Source organism: Balaenoptera borealis (genome assembly GCF_965194805.1).
Source record: "Balaenoptera borealis genome assembly, chromosome: 16".
NCBI classification, from domain to species: Eukaryota; Metazoa; Chordata; class Mammalia; order Artiodactyla; family Balaenopteridae; genus Balaenoptera; species Balaenoptera borealis.
In genome coordinates, this window is record NC_138872.1 from 18,873,555 (window position 1) to 18,897,038 (window position 23,484).

The 23,484-nt window shown below is 41.3% G+C and overlaps 1 protein-coding gene across 1 annotated transcript in view; it reads left to right on the top strand.

The window, feature by feature from the left end:
- The window catches only part of CHD6 (chromodomain helicase DNA binding protein 6), a 210,138-nt gene that overhangs the window by 98,010 nt on the left and 88,644 nt on the right, over positions 1-23,484 (top strand). The window contains exons 6-10 of the mRNA XM_082359464.1: positions 13,715-13,777; positions 14,590-14,648; positions 15,323-15,440; positions 19,454-19,540; positions 19,743-19,877. Coding sequence (XP_082215590.1) covers positions 13,715-13,777; positions 14,590-14,648; positions 15,323-15,440; positions 19,454-19,540; positions 19,743-19,877 — 462 coding nt within the window. The remainder of the gene's footprint in view (positions 1-13,714; positions 13,778-14,589; positions 14,649-15,322; positions 15,441-19,453; positions 19,541-19,742; positions 19,878-23,484) is intronic.

Below are 23,484 nucleotides of genomic sequence, written 5' to 3' on the forward strand. Positions count from 1 at the left end.
TTGTCTCTCCCATTAGAATGTAAAAGTCTGATACGTAGTAAATAGCTGTTCCATGAATGGAATCCCATGAACTAGTAATTACAGTTGGGAGTTGGATCACAAATGTGTATTGAGAGTCCACTGCAGGGCCAGGTCCTAGGATGCAAGGATGAGTATCAAGGCATGGTCCCTGCCTCCAAGGAGTTTCGTCTGGGAGAAGAGGCATATGGCTGTGCTGATACTGTGATAAGTGCAGTCTTAGAAGTCTGTGCTGGACGCAGTGGCTACACAGAAGGAAAAGTGGGCAGGAGAGGGAGGTCAGGGTTTCAGGGGAGGCGGTTCTTTTTTTTTTTTTTTTTTTTTTTTTAATTAATTAATTATTTATTTATTTATTTATTTTTGGCTGTGTTGGGTCTTCGTTTCTGTGCAAGGGCTTTCTCTAGTTGCGGCAAGCGGGGGCCACTCTTCATCGTGGTGCGTGGGCCTCTCACTATCGCGGCCTCTCTTGTTGCGGAGCACAGGCTCCAGACGCGCAGGCTCAGCAGTTGTGGCTCACGGGCCTAGTTGCTCCGCAGCATGTGGGATCCTCCCAGACCAGGACTCGAACTAGGGGAGGCGTTTCTGACATGGACCGCAGCCTCACAGCCTGATGGTCCCGGAGGATGTGGTATGGCAGCTTGATGAGCTCGGCCAGGTGGTGGGGTCTGATTTGAGGAGTGGTGGGAGACAAGCCTGGAGTGGTAGGAAGAGTCATGTTACGCAGGCTTTGGCTGTCAGCTAAAGTATTTGGCCTTCATTCATACTGTGGATTGAATGAGGGGCAGGAGGCAGGAGGCATCGTTGGGTTCGAGCAGAGAAGCAGGATGCCCGTATATGCGGTTTAGGAATTTCCATTGGCAGCAGTATCAGGGAGGAAAAGGATAGCATTAGGACCTGGGACCCCCGAAACTAGAAAGGCAGAGGGTAAATGTGGAGAAGGAGGAGGTCTGTGCCAAGGAGCTTACAGAGGAGGAATCAGAAGCAAGAGAAGAAACGGGCTGTGCGTGTAGGAGGCGCCTCGTTGCCAGCAGCACGTTCTGAGACACAGGCTGTCTTTTGTTACGGAGTCGCTGTTGCTGACTTGGCAGGATTCATGTTCTGCGTGTGCAGCAATAGCACAGATACCTGTCCTTCCTCCTGGACACTGTGTGGCTGGCTACTGGAGCTCATGATGCTTTATCTGTGTAAACCACCTTGCCTCCAGAGTAATGCATTTTCACCTAAGATTACTTTTCAAGCACATAGTTAAGAATAGCCCTTGCAAGACTGCTGTGAAGTGATAGGATTACATTGTTTTACAGCGGGTTTCCCTTCCTTGGAGATTTTATGGTTGGTTTGGTAGTTAAAACACTCTAAGGGATTTTATTTTCTCCTAGTAGCCATTTAGCCCAAGTCATTAACCATATTTCAGTTGTTGTTCTGTCTTCTCCCCTGGTGCCTGAAGGGCAGCATGAGCTGATCAGACAGAAATAATTCGGGAAATTTATATATATCCTAACAAGGCTCTTTCTGTCCTCTGAAGGGTGCAGCAAAGAGAAAGTTTGTAGTGGTGAAACATAAGCTGGAATCTGAATTTGCATTAATGACGCCTCAAAAATTGTGACTAAATTTAAACAAGAAAGAGGCCCGCTACGTGGCTTTGGCATTGATGTTTAGCGAGGCAGCTGTGTGGCTCTGGCGTCCACGCCACAGGGCAGACTGGACAGCCTGCGCGGGGTCGAGCGGGCAGCACGGTCAGTGCTCTGTGGAGCCCTCCACTTGCACCTGTTTGACATAGTGGGCTTCCTGGGGGGGTCTGAACAGAGATTTCCCAGGCCAACACAAAGCCCCGAGATCAGGGATCTCACCTAGGATTCCAGGCCACCCTCCGAGTGTCCAGTGGCACAGAAAATCAGTGGAAGAAGATGAGGCTTTTCCTTCATCCTTTTTCCAAGGCCCTGTGGAAGGGTGTCTGCCTGCTTGCTGGCTTTAGCTTGGGGCACAGAAGGGTGTGCAGTCAGCGCCAAAAAGGCCCCGCTGCTACCTCCCCGCTTTCTTTGTAGTGTCTTATATCAGCATGCTCAGCCCACTGCTGTGGCTGCTGGCCCCTGTCCCAGCCCCAGATTGCAGCCTCAGCAGTGCTTACCTAGTGGTGAGTTGCTAAAAACATCTTTCCGCATGATTCAGTCTAACTCGGGACTGGCAGATTAGCACAGCCCTGCTTCGGGGTCTAGAGGCCCGTCCCCTGGCTGAGATACGGGATTAGGGCTGGAAGTATATTTCCAGCCTGACTGTGACTCTTTGCTTTCTTATTCTTTGTCAAACTGATGTCGGTGCCTGGAACAGAGACAGACTTTCACAGTTACGGTACATTTAGTGTATAGATTTTTCCAAGGCTGTCTCAGTTTTTGCCTCCTACAATTTGTGTGGTTTGTATGATTTTGCCTTTGGGACAGAAGGACTTGAATTTGAATGAGACATCCACCCCTGGTGTTCTCCTTTGCCTCCTTCTGCTGCTTTGCAGACACAGTACCCTCTGCTTTGTCTGGTCTTTCCCGTGCCTGGCGGGCTGAGCGCGGTTGTTACCTCCCCCAGGAAGCTCCCTGCCCGCCCTGAGCTGGGGATAAGTGCCCCTCCTCTGTCTAACTCTAATACGTTTAACTTCGTCACTGTCCTTTAAACACCGGCCAGTTTTTGTTTCCTTCGTCTAAGCCATGAGCTACGTTAGGGAGGGCTTATAATCTTTTTTTTTTTTTTTTAATTTTTTATGTATCTCTCTGGCATGAAAGAGCTACAGTAAAGTCAAATTTACATTAACCCCCAGGAACTATTCAGATGAAAGTATGGCACTTTCCCTCTTCTGTTTTGTGGAGTATTTATTATATTATGCCTGATGTCCCCCGGACACTTGTTCACAGCCTGTGAACACTTGTTCACAGCCTGTGACTGTTCTGATTCATCAGTGCCTCTGCCATTCTGTTCTGAATATCACTCCTGATTGTTCCCGCCATTAGATTGTAAACTGTTACAAAACAAGCCTCACTTTTTAATTTATCACAATTTTCACCTAACATAGGTAGTACTTTATGTTGGGTAGTAACTAACATAAAGACTTGCATTCACTTGTACTTGTCATGTATTTATTTAATATGTGAATAATGAATAAATATGCTTAAAACTTACTACAGAAACAGGTGTGATTCTTAACTCCCGGATTAGAAAGACAAGAGTGAAGTGTTTTTCTTTTTTCTCGGGCTCTTGTTTTCTCCAGTTCTTCATACTGGCATAGTTTCCCCACTGGTGTTCATCCACGTCTCACTCTGACACCGACAGCCGTGGGCAGGCCCCTTGGCAGAGCGGCTTCTGGCTGGCATGGCTCTAGCTCTGTACCAGCCCGTGTGACTCAGTGCTTAGGCTCCTATGCACTCGGCCCAAGAGGATGGTTTTCATTCTTCCCATTTCTCCGCTGGCCACACCACCGTCGTCCACCCCGCATCTTTCCTCAGATTGTCTCCTGTCTTTGTTTCCTCTTGGCTTCTGCTGCCACCCGTTGTGTTGAGGCCAGTGTTCAAATGACCACAGTTCGCACTTTTGTCGTTCCCTGCCCCAGGTCCCTGTCCTTCCCAATCCATTACTAGACTCATTCTCCCATAATACCAGAGAAGTTTTTGGCTTTTTTTCAGTGTCCCACTCAAGAATCTAAGGTGGTTACCTCTTAACTCCTGTTTTGGATCAAAACTCCTGCCTGATTTTTTAAGGAATGTGGCTGCATACTACCTCTCTACCCTCATTTATCCCCACTCCTCATTCTGTGTAATGCTTTTCTCTGCTAAGACTGGTTCCTTAGTGTTCCAAGTCTGCATCCTGCTTCCCATATCCTGGTGCTTTCATCCTTCGGGTGCATTTCGAGCTTCCTTCCTGTTTGCAGTCCTCTTACGAGCCACCATTCTTTAGGGCCCAACTAAAACATTACTATTCTGTGAAATCCAAGCTATTCTTGCTTCCTGCACTCTTGCTGCCGGACTTAGGGTCACTGTCACACTGATTAGAATTTACCACTGGTACATTTCTAAGAAAAATATGTTTTATCTTGCTTTCACTGAGTGTAAGCCCCTGAGACTGGGCACCTTGTTGGATGCTACTTTGGACCTTCCATGGCACTTGGTAAATGCTTGTGTTTTGGAGTGGCTTCTTCTTGCTAGAGCCTTTCCTTACGGCTCGCTGAATAGAAGTGAATCAGGTGGTTGGTTGAGGTCGAGGGTGATGTGGGTTGAAAATTTTTGAAATTTTCCCTAAGAAAATAAATTTTTAATTTCATGAGGTTCTGACATGAAAGTGAATGAACTAAAATGGTCTCCTTTGAAGGATAATTTGAGAAAACTCCAAGCACTTGAGAACAGATGGCTGTCATGGAAGTATGTTTGGCAAGCAGATTTAGTTTATATCTGTGTGTATCTGTATACACTGAGTGTTTATACACACATGGTCATGCTTATGCACAATCTCTGTTTAGGGAAAAAAAAAATCCTGATTTTCCAGTTTTCTTCCTACTTTGATGTGTATTTTGGAAACGCTACTCTCTTTTTTCCCTTTTATTAGGATAGGATAAAAACCTGCTGTCAGTATTTTGATAATAACCATTGATTTTTTTTTTTTTTAATACTAGTGTGTTTCCCCCTATTCTTTAACTAGTGCCAAAAAATAAATTAGTTTTTATTTCAAATACCTTAATTTTTACTTGAGAATTTTCTCTAATGAAGAATGCTTTAAACCCTCCATCCTTTTAATCCTCAGAGTAAAGTCCTGTGCTTTCTTCATCCACATGTTAACATTTCCTTGGATTTGGTCCTAGTTAAAAACTCTGAGAGCAATCAAAATCCTGTCATCAGAAACCACCTTTTTCTGCTCTTCATGGTAGGTAAGAATAAGAGACTATTTGAAGCAACCTGCTGGTGAGGAGAGACAGTTGCTCTTTTAGCACGGGTGTACACGTGTGAATGCGTGCTTGCTAGTCTGGGTTATACAGAACTGGAAGTAGGTAGGAAAGGTGCTCAGCAATTGTGAAAGGTTAATGCTAATAGGCAGCCAACTCATTTCCAAAGGCTCTCCTAATTTGTCCAGGTACTCTGGCTCTGTGTTCCCATAGCACTTGCTTTATACTACTATTCCCACGTTGTATTGCAAAATCTCTTAACGTTATTTATTCAAAAATATTTATTGAGCACCTACCACTATTGAGCGCCAAGGACTGATATATGCTGCTTCTCTTTTTTTTCCACCCACCCTTCTGATTCCGGTTTTGTCATTACCGACCGGGGAGAGTGACCTGCTTCTTTAAATCTTAGTGATTTTGTCATTAAAATGGGGATGGAAACGCCTATCTCCAGAGGACAACACAGGAAAGACCATATGAAAACACTCAGGAAGCGAGAAGTGTTAGATCCAAATTAATATGCCCCATTTTCATGCTTGCCTAAAACTGGCAAATTTACCTATTTTCCACAACTGCACAAATGCTTGCCTTTTGCCTCTTGGAATATTGCTGCAAATAGACTGTCGGCCGCATATTGTTACCAGTACTATCATTCAAGTGAAGCTGACTAAATCATTATATTAAAAGAGATCATCAATAACTAAAAATCGTGTTACAGAGAATACCATTTCAGAAACAATCTAGGCACAAACAAGATTTGCAGGCGTTAGTCAATGGCACGCTTACTTCAAATAATTATTAAAGAAATGCAAATCAAAACCACAATGGGGTACCACCTCACACTGGTCAGAATGGCCATCATTCAAAAGCCAACTCATTTCCAAAGGCTCTCCTAATTTGTCCAGGTACTCTGGCTCTGTGTTCCCATAGCACTTGCTTTATACTACTACTCCCATGTTGTATTGCAAAATCTCTTAACATTATTTATTCAAAAATATTTATTGAGCACCTACCACTATTGCCCAATTTAGTTATCTAGAGCCACTCCCACCCAGAGTCATCTACCCCTAGAGGATCTATCCTTAGTCTCTTACCAGTTGTTTATCTGAATTTTTAGAGATCTGATTTCCCAGATTCTGGGCTGCTGAGAAGGTTTTTGTCAGGATTCATGTTCTTGACTGTCACTTGCTTTATACTACTATTCCCATGTTGTATTGCAAAATCTCTTAACATTATTTATTCAAAAATATTTATTGAGCACCTACCACTATTGAGCGCCAAGGACTGTTCTAAGTGCTGGAGATAACGTCAAGGAACAAAAGAGACAGAAGTCCCTGCCTTCGTGGAGGGAGCCTACAGCAAATGGAGAGGAGGCCTGCAGCATACACACAACCGATCTCCTCCTCCAGATATTTGCCAGATTTTGAACCTACGTGGGATGGAAAGCCAAAAGGCTAAGCCCAGAACTTCCAAAGGGTAGAAATAACTAGGGAGAGGCTGATAATCAATCTGAAAATAATAAAATTGTGTAGTATGTCAATGGTGGTAAGTGGTATGGGAAAAAAAAATCAGAATAGGCGTGATACGGAATTCAGGAATGAAGCCTGCAGTTTTAAGTAGGGTGATCAGTGTTGGCCTCACAAAGGTAATATTTGATCCAAGAAGTGAAGGAAGTAAAGGGGTGAGGGAGTTGTGTAGGGAGAAGAGTGTTTCAGGCAGAGGGAATAGCAGAGTCCTGGAGGTGGAAACATGCCCGGTGTGTATGAGGGACGGACAAGGACACCTGAAAGGTGACAGAGGAGATGAGAGGCTGGGTACACATCCTGTGGGCTTCTGTAGACCTTTGGAAGACTTTTGGCTTTACTCCAAGTTAAAAGAAAAACATTTTAAGCAGTTTAAGCAAAAGAGTCACTTAATAAAAAGGGCCGTTCTGAACGTTGTGTTGAGAATGGATCAGTGGGACAGGAGTGGAAACAGGGAGACTACTTAGGAGGCAGCTGGGAATAATCTGGGTAAGAGATGAAGGTGGTTTAGACCAGGGTAGAAGCAGAGGAGGGGGTGAGAAATGGCTGGATTCCCGATGTATTTCAAAGGTAAACTCAACAGGATTTCTTGGCTGATGAGATAGGATGTGTGGAGGGGAAAGAACGGAGTCAGGATTACAGCAGGATTTTTGGTTTGAACACCCAGAGGGATAGAGTTCCTCTTAACTCAGCTGGGGAAAACTGTAGGTAGAAATGGTAAGGGTGGGGGGTTGGCTAAGAGACTAGGAGTTTAGTTTGTGGACATCTTAGGTGTGATATATCTCTGAGATATTCAAGTGGAGATGACAAGTAACAATTAGATGAAGGAGTCTGTAATCATAGGAGAGGATAAATAAATATGGCAGCCAACACAACATAGCCAGTATTTAAAACCATGAGACCAGATGAGATCACCAAGAGAATGAGTATGGATAGAAAAGAAAAGAAAGCCCAAAAACTAGGCCCTAGGGAACTCCAAAAATAAAAGTTAGTGTTGGAGGATTCTATTCTCAGGTAAGGGTATAGTAGGGCATGGCAGGCCAACACTTGCTGCAAGGGGGGAAAAAAGATAAATTGCAAAGGACATATTTTTAAAGACATCAGATAGCTGTGGAAGCAACAAGAATTAGATGAACTAAAATTCCAGACAGAGAAGAGCTATTCCTAGATGAGCTGACAGTTGCTGACTGTTTCTTCTCTGGAGGCATTCTGCCATTCTGGGCAGGGGCTGAGGGTCAGGCTGGGCCCAAACAGAGACTATTCTGGGTTGAAGAGAAACCATCTGACCCTGCTGGTGATTGATTATGCAGGGCTGGTGAAATGATTGGAAACTAAAGGAATTCCCAAAACAGGGAGCTTTCCCCTGGAGACATTTGATGAATTCTGGGGTTGCCCAAGAAGTTAGTGGCTCAGCCAGAAGGCAGATTGAAATCTCACAGTCTCACGTTACTTTTAGGAGATACAATCTCACTAAAAGGATGGGTCTACTGCAAAAAAAAACCTGACTCTCCCTTAAGAGAGATTTTTAACCTGCTTGGGATTGGAGACTTCAGGGCTCAGGAGTAAAAAGACCTGCGGGACTTAGAGTCAGTGACCTTGGACATTCATACTCAAGGAACAGGTAAAACAAGGGATGGACTGAATCTTAGCAGTAACCCAGTCCTGACCCAACAGTCCCTGATTGGACCAGTGGGACCCACTCCTTCTCCCTGTTTGTCTAAGAGAAAATAGGAAACACTTGTAGTAGAAGATATTGTTTGGAGCTGCTATGATTCTTTTATTCACAGTATTCACAGTATTCATCATACAGTAAAAAATTATTAGACATTCGAAAAGGCTGGGAAATTGACTGAAAATCAAGAAAATAAATATGTTAATAGAAGCAGACCCCAGATGATCCAGATAACAGCAGAAAAGAACTTTTAAATAACCATGAGTCATGTGTTAAAGAAAATAGAGGAAAAGATGGACAAAATAAGTTCTAAAGTAAAGAATTCCAACAGAGAATTGAATCTATAAAGAGAATCAGATCAACACTGTAAAACTGAAATTTTCAATTTATAAAATTCAGAACACAGTGGATGAGTTTAAAAGCAGATTAGACACAGTAGAAGATAAGATTGGTGACTTTGAAGACAGATGAACAGAAAGTTTCTAAACTGACACACAGAAAAAAGAATGGAAAGAACATAGCAAAGCGTAAACGGATAAAGAGGCAATTGGGGTGCAGTGAAAAGGACTAACACATACATATCTGATTAGAGTCCTAGACATGGAGGAGAGAGTGAATCAGAGGACTGTTTGAAGATAAAATGAATGGCCAGAAATTCCCATAAACTGATGAAGCTATCCGCCAGTACATTCAATGTCAGGTAACCCCCAAGCAGGAAAAATGTAAAAAAGAAAACCATACTAAGCATATCTTAAACTGTAGAAAACCAAATACTGAAAGAACATCTTAAAAGTCAGTAGATAAAAACTGACAGCTAATATTATATTAAATGGTGCAGTATTGAATACTTTCCCTCTGAATTTGGGAGTAAGAAAAAGATTCCATTATTCTCATTTATATTCAGAAATACAGTGGAGGTCCTGGCTACTGAACTAAGGAAAAAGAAAAAATACAGGACTTCCCTGGTGGCGCAATGGTTAAGAATCCGCCTGCCAATGCAGGGGTCACAGGTTTGAGCCCTGGTCCAGGAAGATCCCACATGCCTTGGAGCAACTAAGCCTGTGCACCACAGCTGCTGAGCCCGCATGCCACAACTACTGAAGCCCATGCACCTAGAGCCTGAGCTCCACAACAAAGAGAAGCCACCTCAATGAGAAGCCCGTGCACCGCAACGAAGAGTAGCCCCCGCTCGCTGCAACTAGAGAGAAAGCCCACATGCAGCAACGAAGACCCAGCGCAGCCAAAAATAAATTAATTAATTAATGAAAGAAAAAATACAGGCATGCCTCATTTTATTACTGTTCGCTTTATTGCACTTCACAGATATTGCACTTTTTTTTTTTAACAAATTGAATGTTTGTGGTAACCCTGTGTCGAGCAAATGTATTGGCACCATTTATAATATAGTAAAAAAAACAAAACTATTTCTATAAACTAGCAACATCAAATCAGGAAAGGAAAATTGTAAAATACCATTTATAATAGTATCACGGTATTAGATACCCTGTAATAACTCTCAGAGGATACAAGCCTTCTATATGAAAAACATTGCTGAAAGAAATTAAAGAAGACCTAAATAAATAGAGCGATATATGACATACATGTATTCAATATTGTGAAGACGTCTATAGTTCAGTCCCAGTCAAAATCTGAGCAGGGTGTTTTTCTGATAGAAATTGATGATGGAAGTACAAAAGACCTAGATTAGCCAAGGCAATCTTGAAAAGGAAGAACTAAATTGGAATACTTACCATAATCCAGACTTTGTAATCAAGCCACAATGAAGACAGGGTAGTGTTGCCATAAGAACAAATAGACCAATGGAACAAAGTAGAGTGGTGTGTACTGCCCAGCATGGCTTGTACTTAGCTGTGTGTGGCTATTAAGCACTTGAAATATACCTAGTCTGAAGTGAGATGTGCTGTAAGTGTGGAATACACAGTAGATTTTTAAAGACTTAGTGTGAGAAAAATAATGTAAACTATTCCATTAATAATTTTACATTGATTACATATTGAAATGATAATATTTGGGGTATATTAGTTTAAATAAAATATTGTTAAAATCAAATTCATCTGTTTTTTAATGTGGCTACAAGAAGATTTACAACCACATATATGGCTTAATGAATGACGTTGGTGGCAGCAAAGATTCCTTAAACAACACAAAAATATGTAAGAGAAAAGATTGATAAGGTGTATTATATAGAACTTCTGTTCATCAAAAGATACATTTTCAGGTTGAAAATGCAAACCATAGATTGGTAGAAAATGTTTGTATGGATTGTGACAGAGGACTCTTATTGAGAAATAAAGATATATATTAAACTCTCGCAAATATAAAGAACTCTTGCCAATCAGAAAAAAGGACAATTTTTAAAATAGGCAAATGACTTGAACAGGAGCTTCACAGTGAGGATATCCACATGGCCAATATGCATATGAAAAGATGCTCAGCATCCTTAGTTATCAGGGAAATGTGAATCAAAGAGATGATAATACACATCCACTGGGAATGGCTAAAATTTTCAAGACTGACAGTATCAAGTCAGTTGCAACTCCCATACACTGCTGTCGGATGTAAAAATTGTTACAGCCACTTTGGGAAAAGTTCTGACAATATCCATTAAAACTAAACACGGGCTTCCCTGGTGGCACAGTGGTTAAGAATCCACCTGCCAATGCAGGGGACACGGGTTTGAGCCCTGGTCCGGGAAGATCCCATATGCCGCGGAGCAACTAAGCCCGTATGCCACAACTACTGAGCCTGCGCTCTAGAGCCCGCGAGCCACAACTACTGAGCCCGTATGCCTAGAGCCAGTGCTCCACAGCAAGAGAAGCCACCTCAACGAAAAGCCCACACGCCGCAACAAAGAGTAGTCCCCACTCACCGCAACTAGAGAAAGCCCATGCGCAACAACGAAGACCCAGCGCAGCCAAAAATAAATAAATTTATTTTTTAAAAAAAACTAAACATATAATGAACCTCATAACCTAGCAGTTCCACTCCTATGTTATATCCAAGGTAAATGAGTGCATTTATGTGAACATTGAAAGCAACCCAAATATTCCTCAGCAATAGAATGGATAAATAAATGGTGGTGTATTTATACAATAAAATACTACACAGTAATACAGGAGAATGAACCACACACTATGTGATTGCATTTACATGAAACTTAATAATAGGCAGAACTAATCAATGGTGGTAGACGTCTGAATAGTGGTTACTTCTAGTGGGAGCATGAGGGTCTTCCAGGATGTTGGAAATGTTATATAACTTGATCTTGGTGGGACTTAAACTTCAACAACTGTACACTTGAGATCTCTGCATGCTGTATGTATGCCATACCTCACTTAAAGCATGTGTTAGCATGTCTGGCAGTTCCTTGATGATGAAGACTGTAGCTCATTTATTTCTATAAGACCAGTGCATAAACACAGAAGGCACTCAATAAATAATGTGGGAGAAATTTAGGAAGGAAATGAAGTAGGAAGGTAGGAAGGAAGTTGGTTCATTCATCTAGTTCCTTGTGACCCAGCCCCTGTTCCTTTGTTCTCTGTCCACCTGTCATAGTCAGAGCTCTGTTTGGCTGCAAGGTTGGGGTAGTGATTTTACTGCTCAGGAAAGTACATCTAGCTTGGGCCCTTTGCTGTTACCCATCTGTACAGTAGAAGATAAGTCCAGGTATATGGAGAAGAGGGAGACTTTTTAATCACATGATGTAGATTAAGAATAATGCTTTATCTTTCCTTGTGTATTTCCATCTGTGTCTCTTTTCCTCTTCCCTGTTGTTTAGCATTCAGCCAATATTCAATGATCACCCACTGTTGCCTGGCTTTTTCAAGGTATCTAGCTACATTAGTGAGTAAAACAAATAAAGATCCCTGCCCTCACAAGGCTTATATTGTGGTGGGAGAAGACGGGCAATCCACAGTAAACTGCCTCCTTCTCCTTTTCTTAACTTGTGCAGAAGAATCAAGCAGAAGAAACATACTGACAGGAAAACAAAAGCTTAGTCTGTATCCCACCCCATCCTTCTATTGTATGGTAGGCCCAGTTCACTTGTCTTCTGGTTGAGCAGTGGGAAAAGACTTGTCATTTTGGATTAACTTCACAATGCCATGTGTCCAGGGGGACGTAATAAATATTTGTAGCCTTTGGGAGCATCTGTCAGTGCCTGCTGATTCCCATACTTCTTTTCTGCCATCCGCCCTACTCATCTTTTTTTACCATCACCTTTCTGGGAAAAGCTTCATTTAAGTTCTTAGAAAATATGTTTTCTGTAATGGTATGACTTTGGGACAGTTGAGCCCTAGAATGGGCACTGAGATGCAGCATAAACCATCCTTTTGGAAAGTTCTGATAAGGAACCCAAATAGTTATTTTGAGAGTTAGGGTTGTTGTGATGAGTGTTCTTTTCATATACTGTTCTAAATCTCATATTGTGATAAATACTGGATCTGGAAAGGTTATGTAGTGCATATGAAACGATGGAAATAAAACTGCTCAAATAAAGTCCGAGGAAGAACATTTAACAGGAGAGTTGTGACCCAATGCATCCTTTTTTTTTTTTTTTTTTAATGTCCATCAAAGGAAGAAGACAAATAGACTCTGGTTTATTAATACAATAGAATATTATACAGTATTAAAATTGAATGGCTAAAGCAACATGAACAATATGGATGAATATTGGCAATATCATATTTAGTTAAAGAAGATTACATCCACCATGACACCCTTTATATAAAGATAAAACAAAATAAAATTTTAAAGAAATATTTGTAGATCCAGTGCATCCTTTTTTAAGTTTGTTGTTTTTTAAATGCAGATTTTTTTTTTTTTTAAGTCAAATACTCTGTAGAAAGAGATTTCATGGAGATTAGGAAATGTTGATGTGTATCTAGGGCAGAAAGGAAGGAATTAATTTGTTTCCAGTTGGGATTTGTAGTCAATGGATGATCAATGAAACAGAAAGCCACTTCCAGGTACAGAGGGGAAAGATGGTACAATTTAGTAAAGAATAATTATACTTTGCATTTGCATAGCGCTTACTGTCCAAAAAATGTTTTCACATCCCATTTTATCCTCCCAGTAACCCAGTGAGATATGTGTTTTTAACTCCTATTTTAATAGACTTGGAACTAAGAGGTGTTAATTGACTAGCCCAAAGTCAATAGCTGGATTGTGTCAGAATTGGGACCCTCTGATTCTAAAGCCCCCAGACTCTTCTATGTTAGGCCTTTCTGAAAATTTATGCAGCAACATGTAAGCAGTTTTGGCAGAGAAGGGAAGTCTTAGGGTCAATTTTAATGATGCTAAAGGCAGATCTGAAATGAAGAATCTGAAGCAAATCAAGAAGCAGAATAACTTCCCTGCTCACTTGGGAGGGGAAGGTGATAGGGTGTTATGCCCAGAGGTTAGAATGTGTGTGATCTTTTGATCACTCTGTGGGCTGATAGGAGAGAGACCTCAGTACTCAAAGGTGAACTTTTGGACAAAGTAGTGCCTATTACAGTATTTCTTCTAGAATTATTTCATGGCTCCTGTGGTGCCGTAATTGTCTCTCTCTTTAACCTCCATCTCCAGGAGCCTCCAGAAGATGACGCAAACATCATTGAGAAGATCCTGGCATCTAAGACTGTCCAGGAGGTTCGTGGCTGATGTTTCTGGCTTGTATATCACTAGCGCAGTTTACACCCTCTGTGGAGAGATGTTTCTGGAGTGGTCATTCTTGGCTGGACTGAGAGCTAGGCAAGAACACTGTTTGGCTAGTTGACACTTATTTTCACCTCCATGAAAGATTTTAAGACATGAAATTCTGAAATATTTGAGTATGGCCCAAACCGATGTTTTTTTTCCTTACGATCCTAGCAAAAGGTATTGATGCTTTAGTTGCCATAGCCCACTGAAAGTCATCGGAGGGCCAGGAAGAGATGGGAAAAGACTCCCAATAAAAACATCTTTTCCTTTCAACGTCTCAGGGCTGTGTAGAGAACCTCTAGAGAAAATTTCTGGCGTGAAGGAGTATGCCAGTGCCAGTGAGGGCATAGTTTCATCTTTACCTCAAGTATTTATGAAAGTAAACTTCCTTACTTTGAGAGTGAACATCACTGGAGTTTGTGGGGGACGGTTGGGAGGACGCCGGAAATGCATGTTCTCACTTCTGCACCAGCTCTCAGAGCCCTGGGCCAGTTTGGCTTTATCAGCTGAATGCTCTCCCAGCCTGGACCTAAGAATGACACCAGGAGGATCATTTTTTTTTTTCTAACCTTATAGCTTACCGTGTGTTCAGCCTTTAGAAAGCCTGCTCCAGACCTGTCAGAAAAAGACCTGGGAAAATGAAAATGTCCTCGAGAAATATGTTCTAAAACCAGGAAGAAGTATTGATTTACCTTTTTCGTTTGGCACATAAGGGTGATCCATGGGGATCTGGGCTGATAACTGCTTGCTTTTGGTTACAGGTTCACCCGGGAGAACCCCCATTCGACTTGGAGCTGTTCTACGTCAAGTATAGGAATTTGTACGTCTATTTAGTGTATCATTTGTATGTGTATTTTAAATGAATAAAACTTTCTTCTTTCATCACACCATTATCTTTTATATTTTCCAAGAATGGCCCCTAAGGCATGACCCACAGATCTTGATTGGCTCAAGTTCACCTTAGGCAGCAGTGCTTTACTTTGGCTGCGTATAGAATCACCTGGAGAGCTTTTTAAAACTATTGAAGTCCTTGCTGCACTCAAGACCCGTTGGCTCATACTCTGGGAGTAGTTCTCAAGGATTGGTGTGTTTTAAAAACTCCCTCTGCAGTTCCCATTTGCACCCAGAGTGGAGAACCATGGTCCTATAGCCTATACTTTTCTCTCCACTTACGTTTTTCTTTCTTTCTCTGCTGTGTGCCCACTTTCACTAATGTGCATTAACGATGGCCTGCCTATACCTGCCCTCCCTCTGCTCTGAGCCAGTTTCTCTAGAAGCCACAGAGTGGTGACCAGTTGCTTGGAATTGCTGCATTGTTTTGTATTCTGTTTTTGTCCTGAAGGGCAAGGCCCTTCTAAGCCTAGTCTCCAGCAGTTCCACAGCAAGTCACTCCACTGCTGCTGTGTTAGACAGTCACCTGGTTATTGAAACACTTTAAAACTTGATGGTTTGCTGGTTCTGTGCTTGTCTCACAATTTGTGTGTCTTTGGATAGTTCCTACTTACACTGTAAATGGGCCACAATGGAAGAACTCGAAAAGGATCCTCGCATCGCACAGAAGATCAAGCGATTTAGGAATAAACAAGCCCAGATGAAGCACATTTTTACTGAGGTGAAGCAATGTTTACTAATTTGATCACTGCTTTTCTTGCGGTATTAAATACCGGGTTTAAGTTTCTTAAAGTTGAAGTCCTGTGTAGATCTATTGCTCAGGTGTCTGCTGATTTGTGACAAGATTTGTCCAGATTTAAGCCAAAGAAAACAAATTATCCAGCAAGGAATAAGGATCAAACCTTATAAACTGATAACTCATAAGAACGTGCATCTAGGTCACGTCCTAGGGCAGAATGTACACACAGAAGGAATGTGCACACAGTTCTTTCATTTCCTCCTCCCCCCTCCCCAAAAGGGCAATTCCAAGAAGACTTAAAGTTTGGGTGTAAAAAATAAAAACAAAGCTAAACTGTTAGAAAATAAGTAAATAAATATATAAACTTGGGAATTTCTAAGTATGGTACCTACAGCAAGAGGAAGGATTGATGGATTTGGATGTCAAAACATCTGTAGTGCCTGTAAGTTAGAAAATACCACAAATAAATCTTTAAGTACATAATGTACATAGACGTATTCCCTAATTACGTACATGCACACATACATACAAGGCATACATTCTTCTTACACAGTATGGAAACCTTATTTATATTTGCATATACACATGCATGATACACATACATATACACATGACAAATAGCTTTAATGACAAGAAATGCTCTTATAGTTCAAAAAGAAAAGTACAAAATCCCAAATAGAAAAAATGGACAAATTAATGGGGAATTCAGAAAAGAGGGGAAAATTACTTACCAACCATACAAAAATGTAGTCAATTTCACTAGCAGTCAAAGAAATGCAAATTAAAATGGGAATCTTCTAGTTTTTACTTATCAAATATTTGAAGGTTTTAAACATAAGTATTTTCCACTGCTGGTGAAGGTGTAGGGAAGAGACACTGTCGTCGTCACTGGTTAGGAGCATAACTTAGGATGACCTGTCAGGACAGCAGGATGACAACAGACATCCACATGTCTCAATATTTGCCTATACTTTGTCCCAGCCGTTCTGTTTCCACCATTTATTTTAAGGAAACTATCAAGTCTTTGTGCAAAGACTTAGCTATGATAAACAGTTGTTTGTATTGGTGAAAAATTGAAAACAAAGAAAATGTTAGATAATAGACACTTGTTAAATTATGATACATCCCACAGAGTGCAATACCGTGCAGCTAGTAGAAATGATATTGGAGGACAATTATTAACGTCATAGGAAGAGGCTTAGTGATGTTAACTATTGTTAGTTGAAAATGTCAAGCTCTTATATGAGACAGTTCCATTTTGGGGGGTACAAGAGAGAAGAATCACCATAATAATGCATAGAAAATGTCTGAGTGTACGTGAAAATGATGGCATAATTTTCTCCATTTGATGGGATTGTGGTGATTTCTATTTTCTTTAACATGTAATTTTTCAATTTTACACAGATAACTTATGAAGAAAAAAGCAATAAAAATTATTTTTTAAATGTAGTCACAAATACTAGATAGACCTTAAGAGTGCACTGAGATGCCATCAAATTTTAGCAGATTGCTGCACGTTCTTACCAATTCATTGTTCATGTTGTACTCCTTTTCCACAAATGACAAAAAACTAGTTTAGGATAATGTCAATAAGTGTTCTTTTTGTCCCAATATGGAGTCCTTTTTCTTTAGCCTTAACGTTTGGCCCCAGGCCTCTCCAGGATTGTTGTAAAACCTGTGAGAACTGTTTTTTATGGCATTGTTCCTCTGTAGAGAATCGGAAGGGAAGGACTAGAATTGGAAAAACCATCCTGAAGCCCTGTTGGATACTCTCCCTCGGTTCCTGGAACTTCCTATTCACGCCTCTATTTTAGCGAGCATTTGCAGTGCAGTGACTTGTTTACGTGTCTGTGTCTTCCATTTTGAGCCCTGCGAGACAGACAGGGCCACGTCTTCCTCGTGTTTCTATCTGTGGTACTAGGCGCAGGGTCAGTGCTCAGTCACCACTTGTTTGTGCCCAGGTATGGGAGGAGGGTTTTCTATGCCACTCCTGCTCCAGACCCTTCAGCACTTCCTGTTTTCTTGGAATAAAGTCCAAACTACTTAATGTAGCCTGCAAAGCCCCATGAATCTGGTTTCTGATTTATTCCCAAGGGAGTGATTTTTTCCCTTGGTTGGGAATAGAAAACTGTGTTAGGATGTGTAGAAATACTGTAATGGGAATTCATACCCTTGGGGAAGAAAATACTGTAATGAGAATTCATACCCTTGGGGAAGGAAAGGCTTTTGAGAAGATTGGAGGCCATCATGAAAGGAATGAGGAGTGAGAGTGGGGAGTAGTTGCTGTTAACGCTGTCTTCAGTCTTGACCTAGTCAACATTTTTGTTAATAACTTGCATAAATGGTATTCTTACGAAGTAAATAATAACCTAGTTTTGAATAGAGCTTCTTCATACCCATTATTTCCAGCCGCTTTATGAGGTAGCCGAGGGCACATGTGAAGGAGAGTGGGGCTGGAAAGGCTGTGAGTTCCCACGCCCCACGGGGCTGGAGGCCTATGAGACCCTGACTCCTCAACACCAGACCCAGTGCTGGGAGAATACATGACAGAATCAAAGTTCAGATTTACCTGGACAGGAGAGGATGAATGAAGTAATGAAAATGTCAATAAGTAAATGTAATGTCACACATCGGTATTTTAAAGATCTTTACAACTTTGGAGTGGGGAGAATGACCAGATAGCAGTTTGCCTTGGGCCAATTGCAGTAGCTCCTTCAGACTCAGTATCCTCTGTTTTTGTAAATCAGAACTCCTAATACTATCACCCTCACAGACTACCTGGGAGGATTAAATGGCACAGTGTTGATAGAAGTGCTAAGCATGGTGCCCGACCCATAGTCACTATTCCACAAAGGTTAGCTCTCTGCATCACCACGGGATCTAGAAACGTGGCATCTGAAGAACATTGAACACCTGGGGTTAGGGAGGTGTTCCGATACGGAGGAATCAACTTGGTTACTGCTGCTGTAGAGGAAGCAGTTCACACCAATGAGTCAGTTACAGGAGGAAAATTAGGCTGTAATTTAATAGTAATAATGATAAAGATCATGACGCTACTACTGAACAGGCAGAGGTAAAGCTGTCTTGGCAGTGGGTCAGGTCTCGGAGGGCAATAAATTCCTGAACACGGATAATTGAATCCGAGGGTGGATTTGCCAGGGATGCTGTAAAAAAAAAGTGTTCCTGCGTTGATTGGAAGATGAAACTAGACAGCTCCTAAAGTGCCTTCTAGCTTAAGGGGTAATAAGAACATTCCTGCACTTCAGGAGGAGGGCTTCTGGGCAAGAAAGACCCGGGTAAACGTTCTGATTCACGTGGCTTTGCAGCCTCGGTCACGGTACTTATTTAACCTCTCTGAGTCAGTTTTCTCATCTGTAAAGATAATTACGACACCTGCTACTCCATAAAGTAGCTTACAGGCTAAACACTGGACACACATTAAATATTTCTAAATCTTGCTTATTATTTTGTAAGTACACTTTTTCTTTTGAAGCGTAGTGTGTTTAACAGTAAGCAGTCCTAAGGGTACAACTCAGTGAATTTTTGCAAAATAAACACTCCTGTGTAACCAGCACCTAGGTCAGGAAATAAAACATTATCAGTACCCCTGAAGCTCCCCCCATGCCTCCTTCCAATATTAACCGTTATTGGTATTAAGAAGAAAAACAGACTGTAATTCTGGGTTTCCGAGGGATATCTCTGGAAATCCTCCTTGTGCTGATTTTTGCTCAGTACTGTAATGACCAACAGGAAAGCGTCACCCCGGCCGTGGGGCAACCTGTAAGGTGTGGTCATTTCTTTAAATTCAGTCCTGAAGAGGAGGATTTGGGGACAGTGAAGAAATGTCAGTGATGTGACTTTTATTTTCAAGCGAACCCTTTCATTCTGTGTTTCCCGCCCAATAGGGCCCAGAGGAGGGGGTCACTTCAAACACTGGATGCTGGGTTGGAGGGATGGGGGGACACTTCTTAGCTCTTCTTCTTTGTTTGCCTTAGCCTGACGAAGACTTGTTCAACCCAGACTACGTGGAGGTTGATCGCATCTTGGAGGTGGCCCACACCAAGGATGCAGAAACCGGAGAGGTGGGTATTTTGCTGTTTTGACTCTTCCGAAGTGTCTTTGCCGCTTGCCGAAGATATTTTGCACGTTTCGTTAACGTGTGGTCCTTGTTTTCATGGCATTCGCGTGCTGTATTGTAGGGGGGTTTTCATAGGTCTGTCAGTGTAGGACTGATTCCTGTAATGCAGTAGAAAGAACGTAAGCGTCTCTCCCATTTCCCACTAGGAAGTGACGCATTACCTGGTGAAGTGGTGCTCACTGCCTTACGAAGAAAGTACGTGGGAGCTGGAGGAGGATGTGGATCCTGCGAAAGTTAAAGAATTCGAATCTCTGCAAGTTCTTCCTGAAGTTAAGCATGTGGTAATGTACCCACGTCACTGTTTGGCGCCTCTCGTAACATGTGATTTTAGGAACTTGGCAATCCTGGGGCTCCCCTGGGCTGTGCTCCTGAGTGGTTTCTGTGGTCTTATCATCAGTCACTCCCATTGCAACTGCGGTTTGGGGTGTGTTTCTCCCCACATCACGCTTTGCTAGCACTCAGGTCAGCTTTACGTCCGGGCTCTACTTTGATGTATGTGACGTTTCAGAAGCTTGGCTATGAGCTTTGATTTCTTGGTGTATGGCTGTCAGATGGAGTCAGTAAGATAGAAGATAAGAAATGCCTGGCTTGGGAAAGAAGCTCAGTAAGTTGTTAGTATCTTTCTTGTTCCTGTTTCTTATCCCTTGCTCCATCGGTGATCTCTTTTCTTCAGTTTTATACTTTGCCTTTACTCAAGTGGAATATTCTTACAGGGAAGAACTGTCCTTTCTCTATAGATAATCGCTGGGACTTTGCAGATAAAACATAGGTTTTCAGTACGTTTTTGTTGAATTGGTTTGTTTTTCTGATTCTGGATTATTACCACCAAGCTGCAAAAATGTCAAAGGAGGCAGAATTGGGATAGAGCCCAGTTAAGACTTGGGAAAAGAATCAGAGCTGTGAAAGAATATAACTATAGACTGGAATGATCATTTTCTATTTTTTTTTAAATCACTATTTTTATATGAAAAACTCTTATCCAGTTCCTTATTCTTGTTTTTATATATATCACTGGGAAAGTTGGGACTCAGAAGGCAAGACTTTGACACTGAACTTAGATCCCTGTCGGAGACCATCCAGAAGCAGTTTTGCTTTTGTTTCTTGGCTCTGAAGGGTATGGAGGTATCTTGAGATGCGGAACTGTGATTAGAAACCTGTGTATTTTACAGTGTTTGTCTACATGATTGATTAATGAATTTTTCTCTCAATCCTCTCCTATAACAGTTGTCCATTGAAAATTCAATTTGTTAGTCATTTACTAAGCACCTGCTGTAGTTTGATTCTTGTGTGGGACAGAGTAAGAAAGAAGGTGCAGGCCCTGCCCCAGGAGATCACAGGCTGACGGAAGAGGCATGTGTGTGTAGGACAAACATGGCACCAGGCTAATTGGGGCATGTGGCCCAAAGCAGAAGCAAACCAGTGGGGGAGCAGAGAATAGAGAGAATTTCATTCTGAAGCTAATTCTAAGTTATCATCTAGAAGTAATCAAGATTCTTACTCTCTCAGCCTGAATCCCACTTATTCCTTCAGACTGACTAGGTGCACTTGGCAAGAATATGAATGCAAGTGTTTTCAGTCCGTTTCCCTTTTCCTTTCCTTCTTTGCTGTTGTGATGCTCCTGTCCTCCTCATCTCTCAATGAACTGTGAGATCATTTCACACCTGTCTCTTTTGGTTTCTAATTTATTTGTTCTCTCATTTAAAAGGTATGTTTTGAAATTTTTCTCACCCTAAATTGGAATGATAGCTCAAAATATAATGAAAGTTGTCTTTTTATGTTTTAAGAGAAGGGCTGGCTCCAAATGATACTTTAACTGAATAATTTTTTTTTTAAAGGGCTCTTATCCTGGGCTTTGAAGTTTAGAGATAACCCTACCAGTCTTGATGAATAGGACATTCCATCAGTAAAAGCTTTTTGGTAAAAAATTGGTCACATGTAGGTCAGATATGGAATTTTGGGAGAGCAAGAAATGAGTGTCAGTAACGATTGTGCAAAGAGGGTAGCAGTCATTTAATAGTCAAGACCCACCTTGGAGACTCCCAAGAATCAGTTCTCTTTTGAATTTAATAGTAGCCACTAAAGGTTGTGGAGCCTTGGGGTAAGTTACTTGCTGTAGTCTGTACCACTTAGGAGCCAACCAGACTAGGCATCGGGAATTTCTAGCTGATTTCAAGCCTTATCCTTAGATGGCTGAAATTTCTGGTCATGTTAATGGTGATGTAAAAGTAAAACCTTTAGCACTGGAGAAAGAGGGAAAACCCAGAGGAGTGACGGGATTAGAGCGTGATGCCGCTACATCAGGAGCGCTACCAAGGCAGCAAAGTGGAAATCTGCAGCGCTAGGAGTGAGCCGCTTCAGTCGCTAGAGATGAGGAGCATTCCAGGAAGTCTCCCCATAGTATCTAGTAGAGTAGAGTGCCATTAAAATGAGTTACATGGACTTCGGGGATCCAGGCGGAATGATTCCTATAGGTTGAGAAGAATGTAATTTCTTTAAGGGAACAGAGCAAGAGAGTTTCTATAGGAATATCTTTGCTTAAGAGCTTTCTCTTTAAAATTAATTTTTTGACATAGTAAATTATTTTCCCCTTTATTTCTAAAAACACCTGTGCCTATGTGCTGATAGTAATATTCAACAGAGTTCTATTTCAAGGGGCTTAGCCTAACTACAGCTATAGTAATTTTGTAGGTAAGTTGTGGTATGTAAGTTTCTGAAAGACCACACTTTCAGTGGTCTGAACAGATTGGACAGATTACACTTATCTCCAAATATCAGTGATAAGAAATGGTTGGGGATATTTTATTAAATTTCACCTGTGAAAGGCTTCGTTTTAGTTAATAGCATATTTCAGGAGTAAACTTTATTGTAATACTCCAAAGTAGAACTACCAAAGACTACAATTGCTGTTAGAAAAGATACAATCTCAAAATTCTCTTTTATATAACTATAGGCATAGCTAAAAAATTTTATTTTATTTTATTTATTTATTTATTTTTAATTTATTTATGTTTTTTTGGCTGTGTTGGGTCTTCGTTTCTGTGCGAGGGCTTTCTCCAGCTGCGGTGAGTGGGGACCCCTCTTCATCGCGGTGCGCGGGCCTCTCACTGTCGCGGCCTCTCCCATTGCGGAGCACAGGCTCCAGACGCGCAGGCTCAGTAGTTGTGGCTCACGGGCTTAGTTGCTCCGCGGCATGTGGGATCTTCCCAGACCAGGGCTCGAACCCGTGTCCTCTGCATTGGCAGGTGGATTCTTAACCACTGCGCCACCAGGGAAGCCCAAAATTTTTATTTTTAAGACCTTGAAGTGTCAACCTAGGGGCTCAATTTGTCTAGAAGCAAAATAATCAAGTCTATGTCCAAATAATATAAATAAACAAAATTTTTAGATGGGAAGACTTAATACCTAAAAATTAAAATTAAAATTTCCCCCAGATTAATCAAAATTCCAATAGAATTTTAAGGGAACTTGAAATTGATTCTACAGTTATACAGAATACTAAATAAGACAGAATAGCCAAGACATTTTTGAAAAATAATTCCCCATCAGATATAAAGCTGTAGTAATTCAAAAGTGTGGTTTTATTGCAATAAGAGACAGTGCAGTAGGACAGAATGAAAGCTCTAGATAAAGCTCCCTGGATATATTAGAACTTATATGATAAAAATGGCATTTCATATCAATAAAGATCAATTACATTTAGAAATTGGTGTTTCATATGGGAAAATAAAGTAATAAGATTGCTATTATGTTCATGGTGAATTTAAGGAATTTACAATTTTGATTATATAGGCTTTTGGCTTTACTCTAGAAACTAATCAACAAAATATTTGACCCACTGTACTTCCTGAGCTGATTCCACAAGGACAAATAACAAAAAAAAAAAAATTC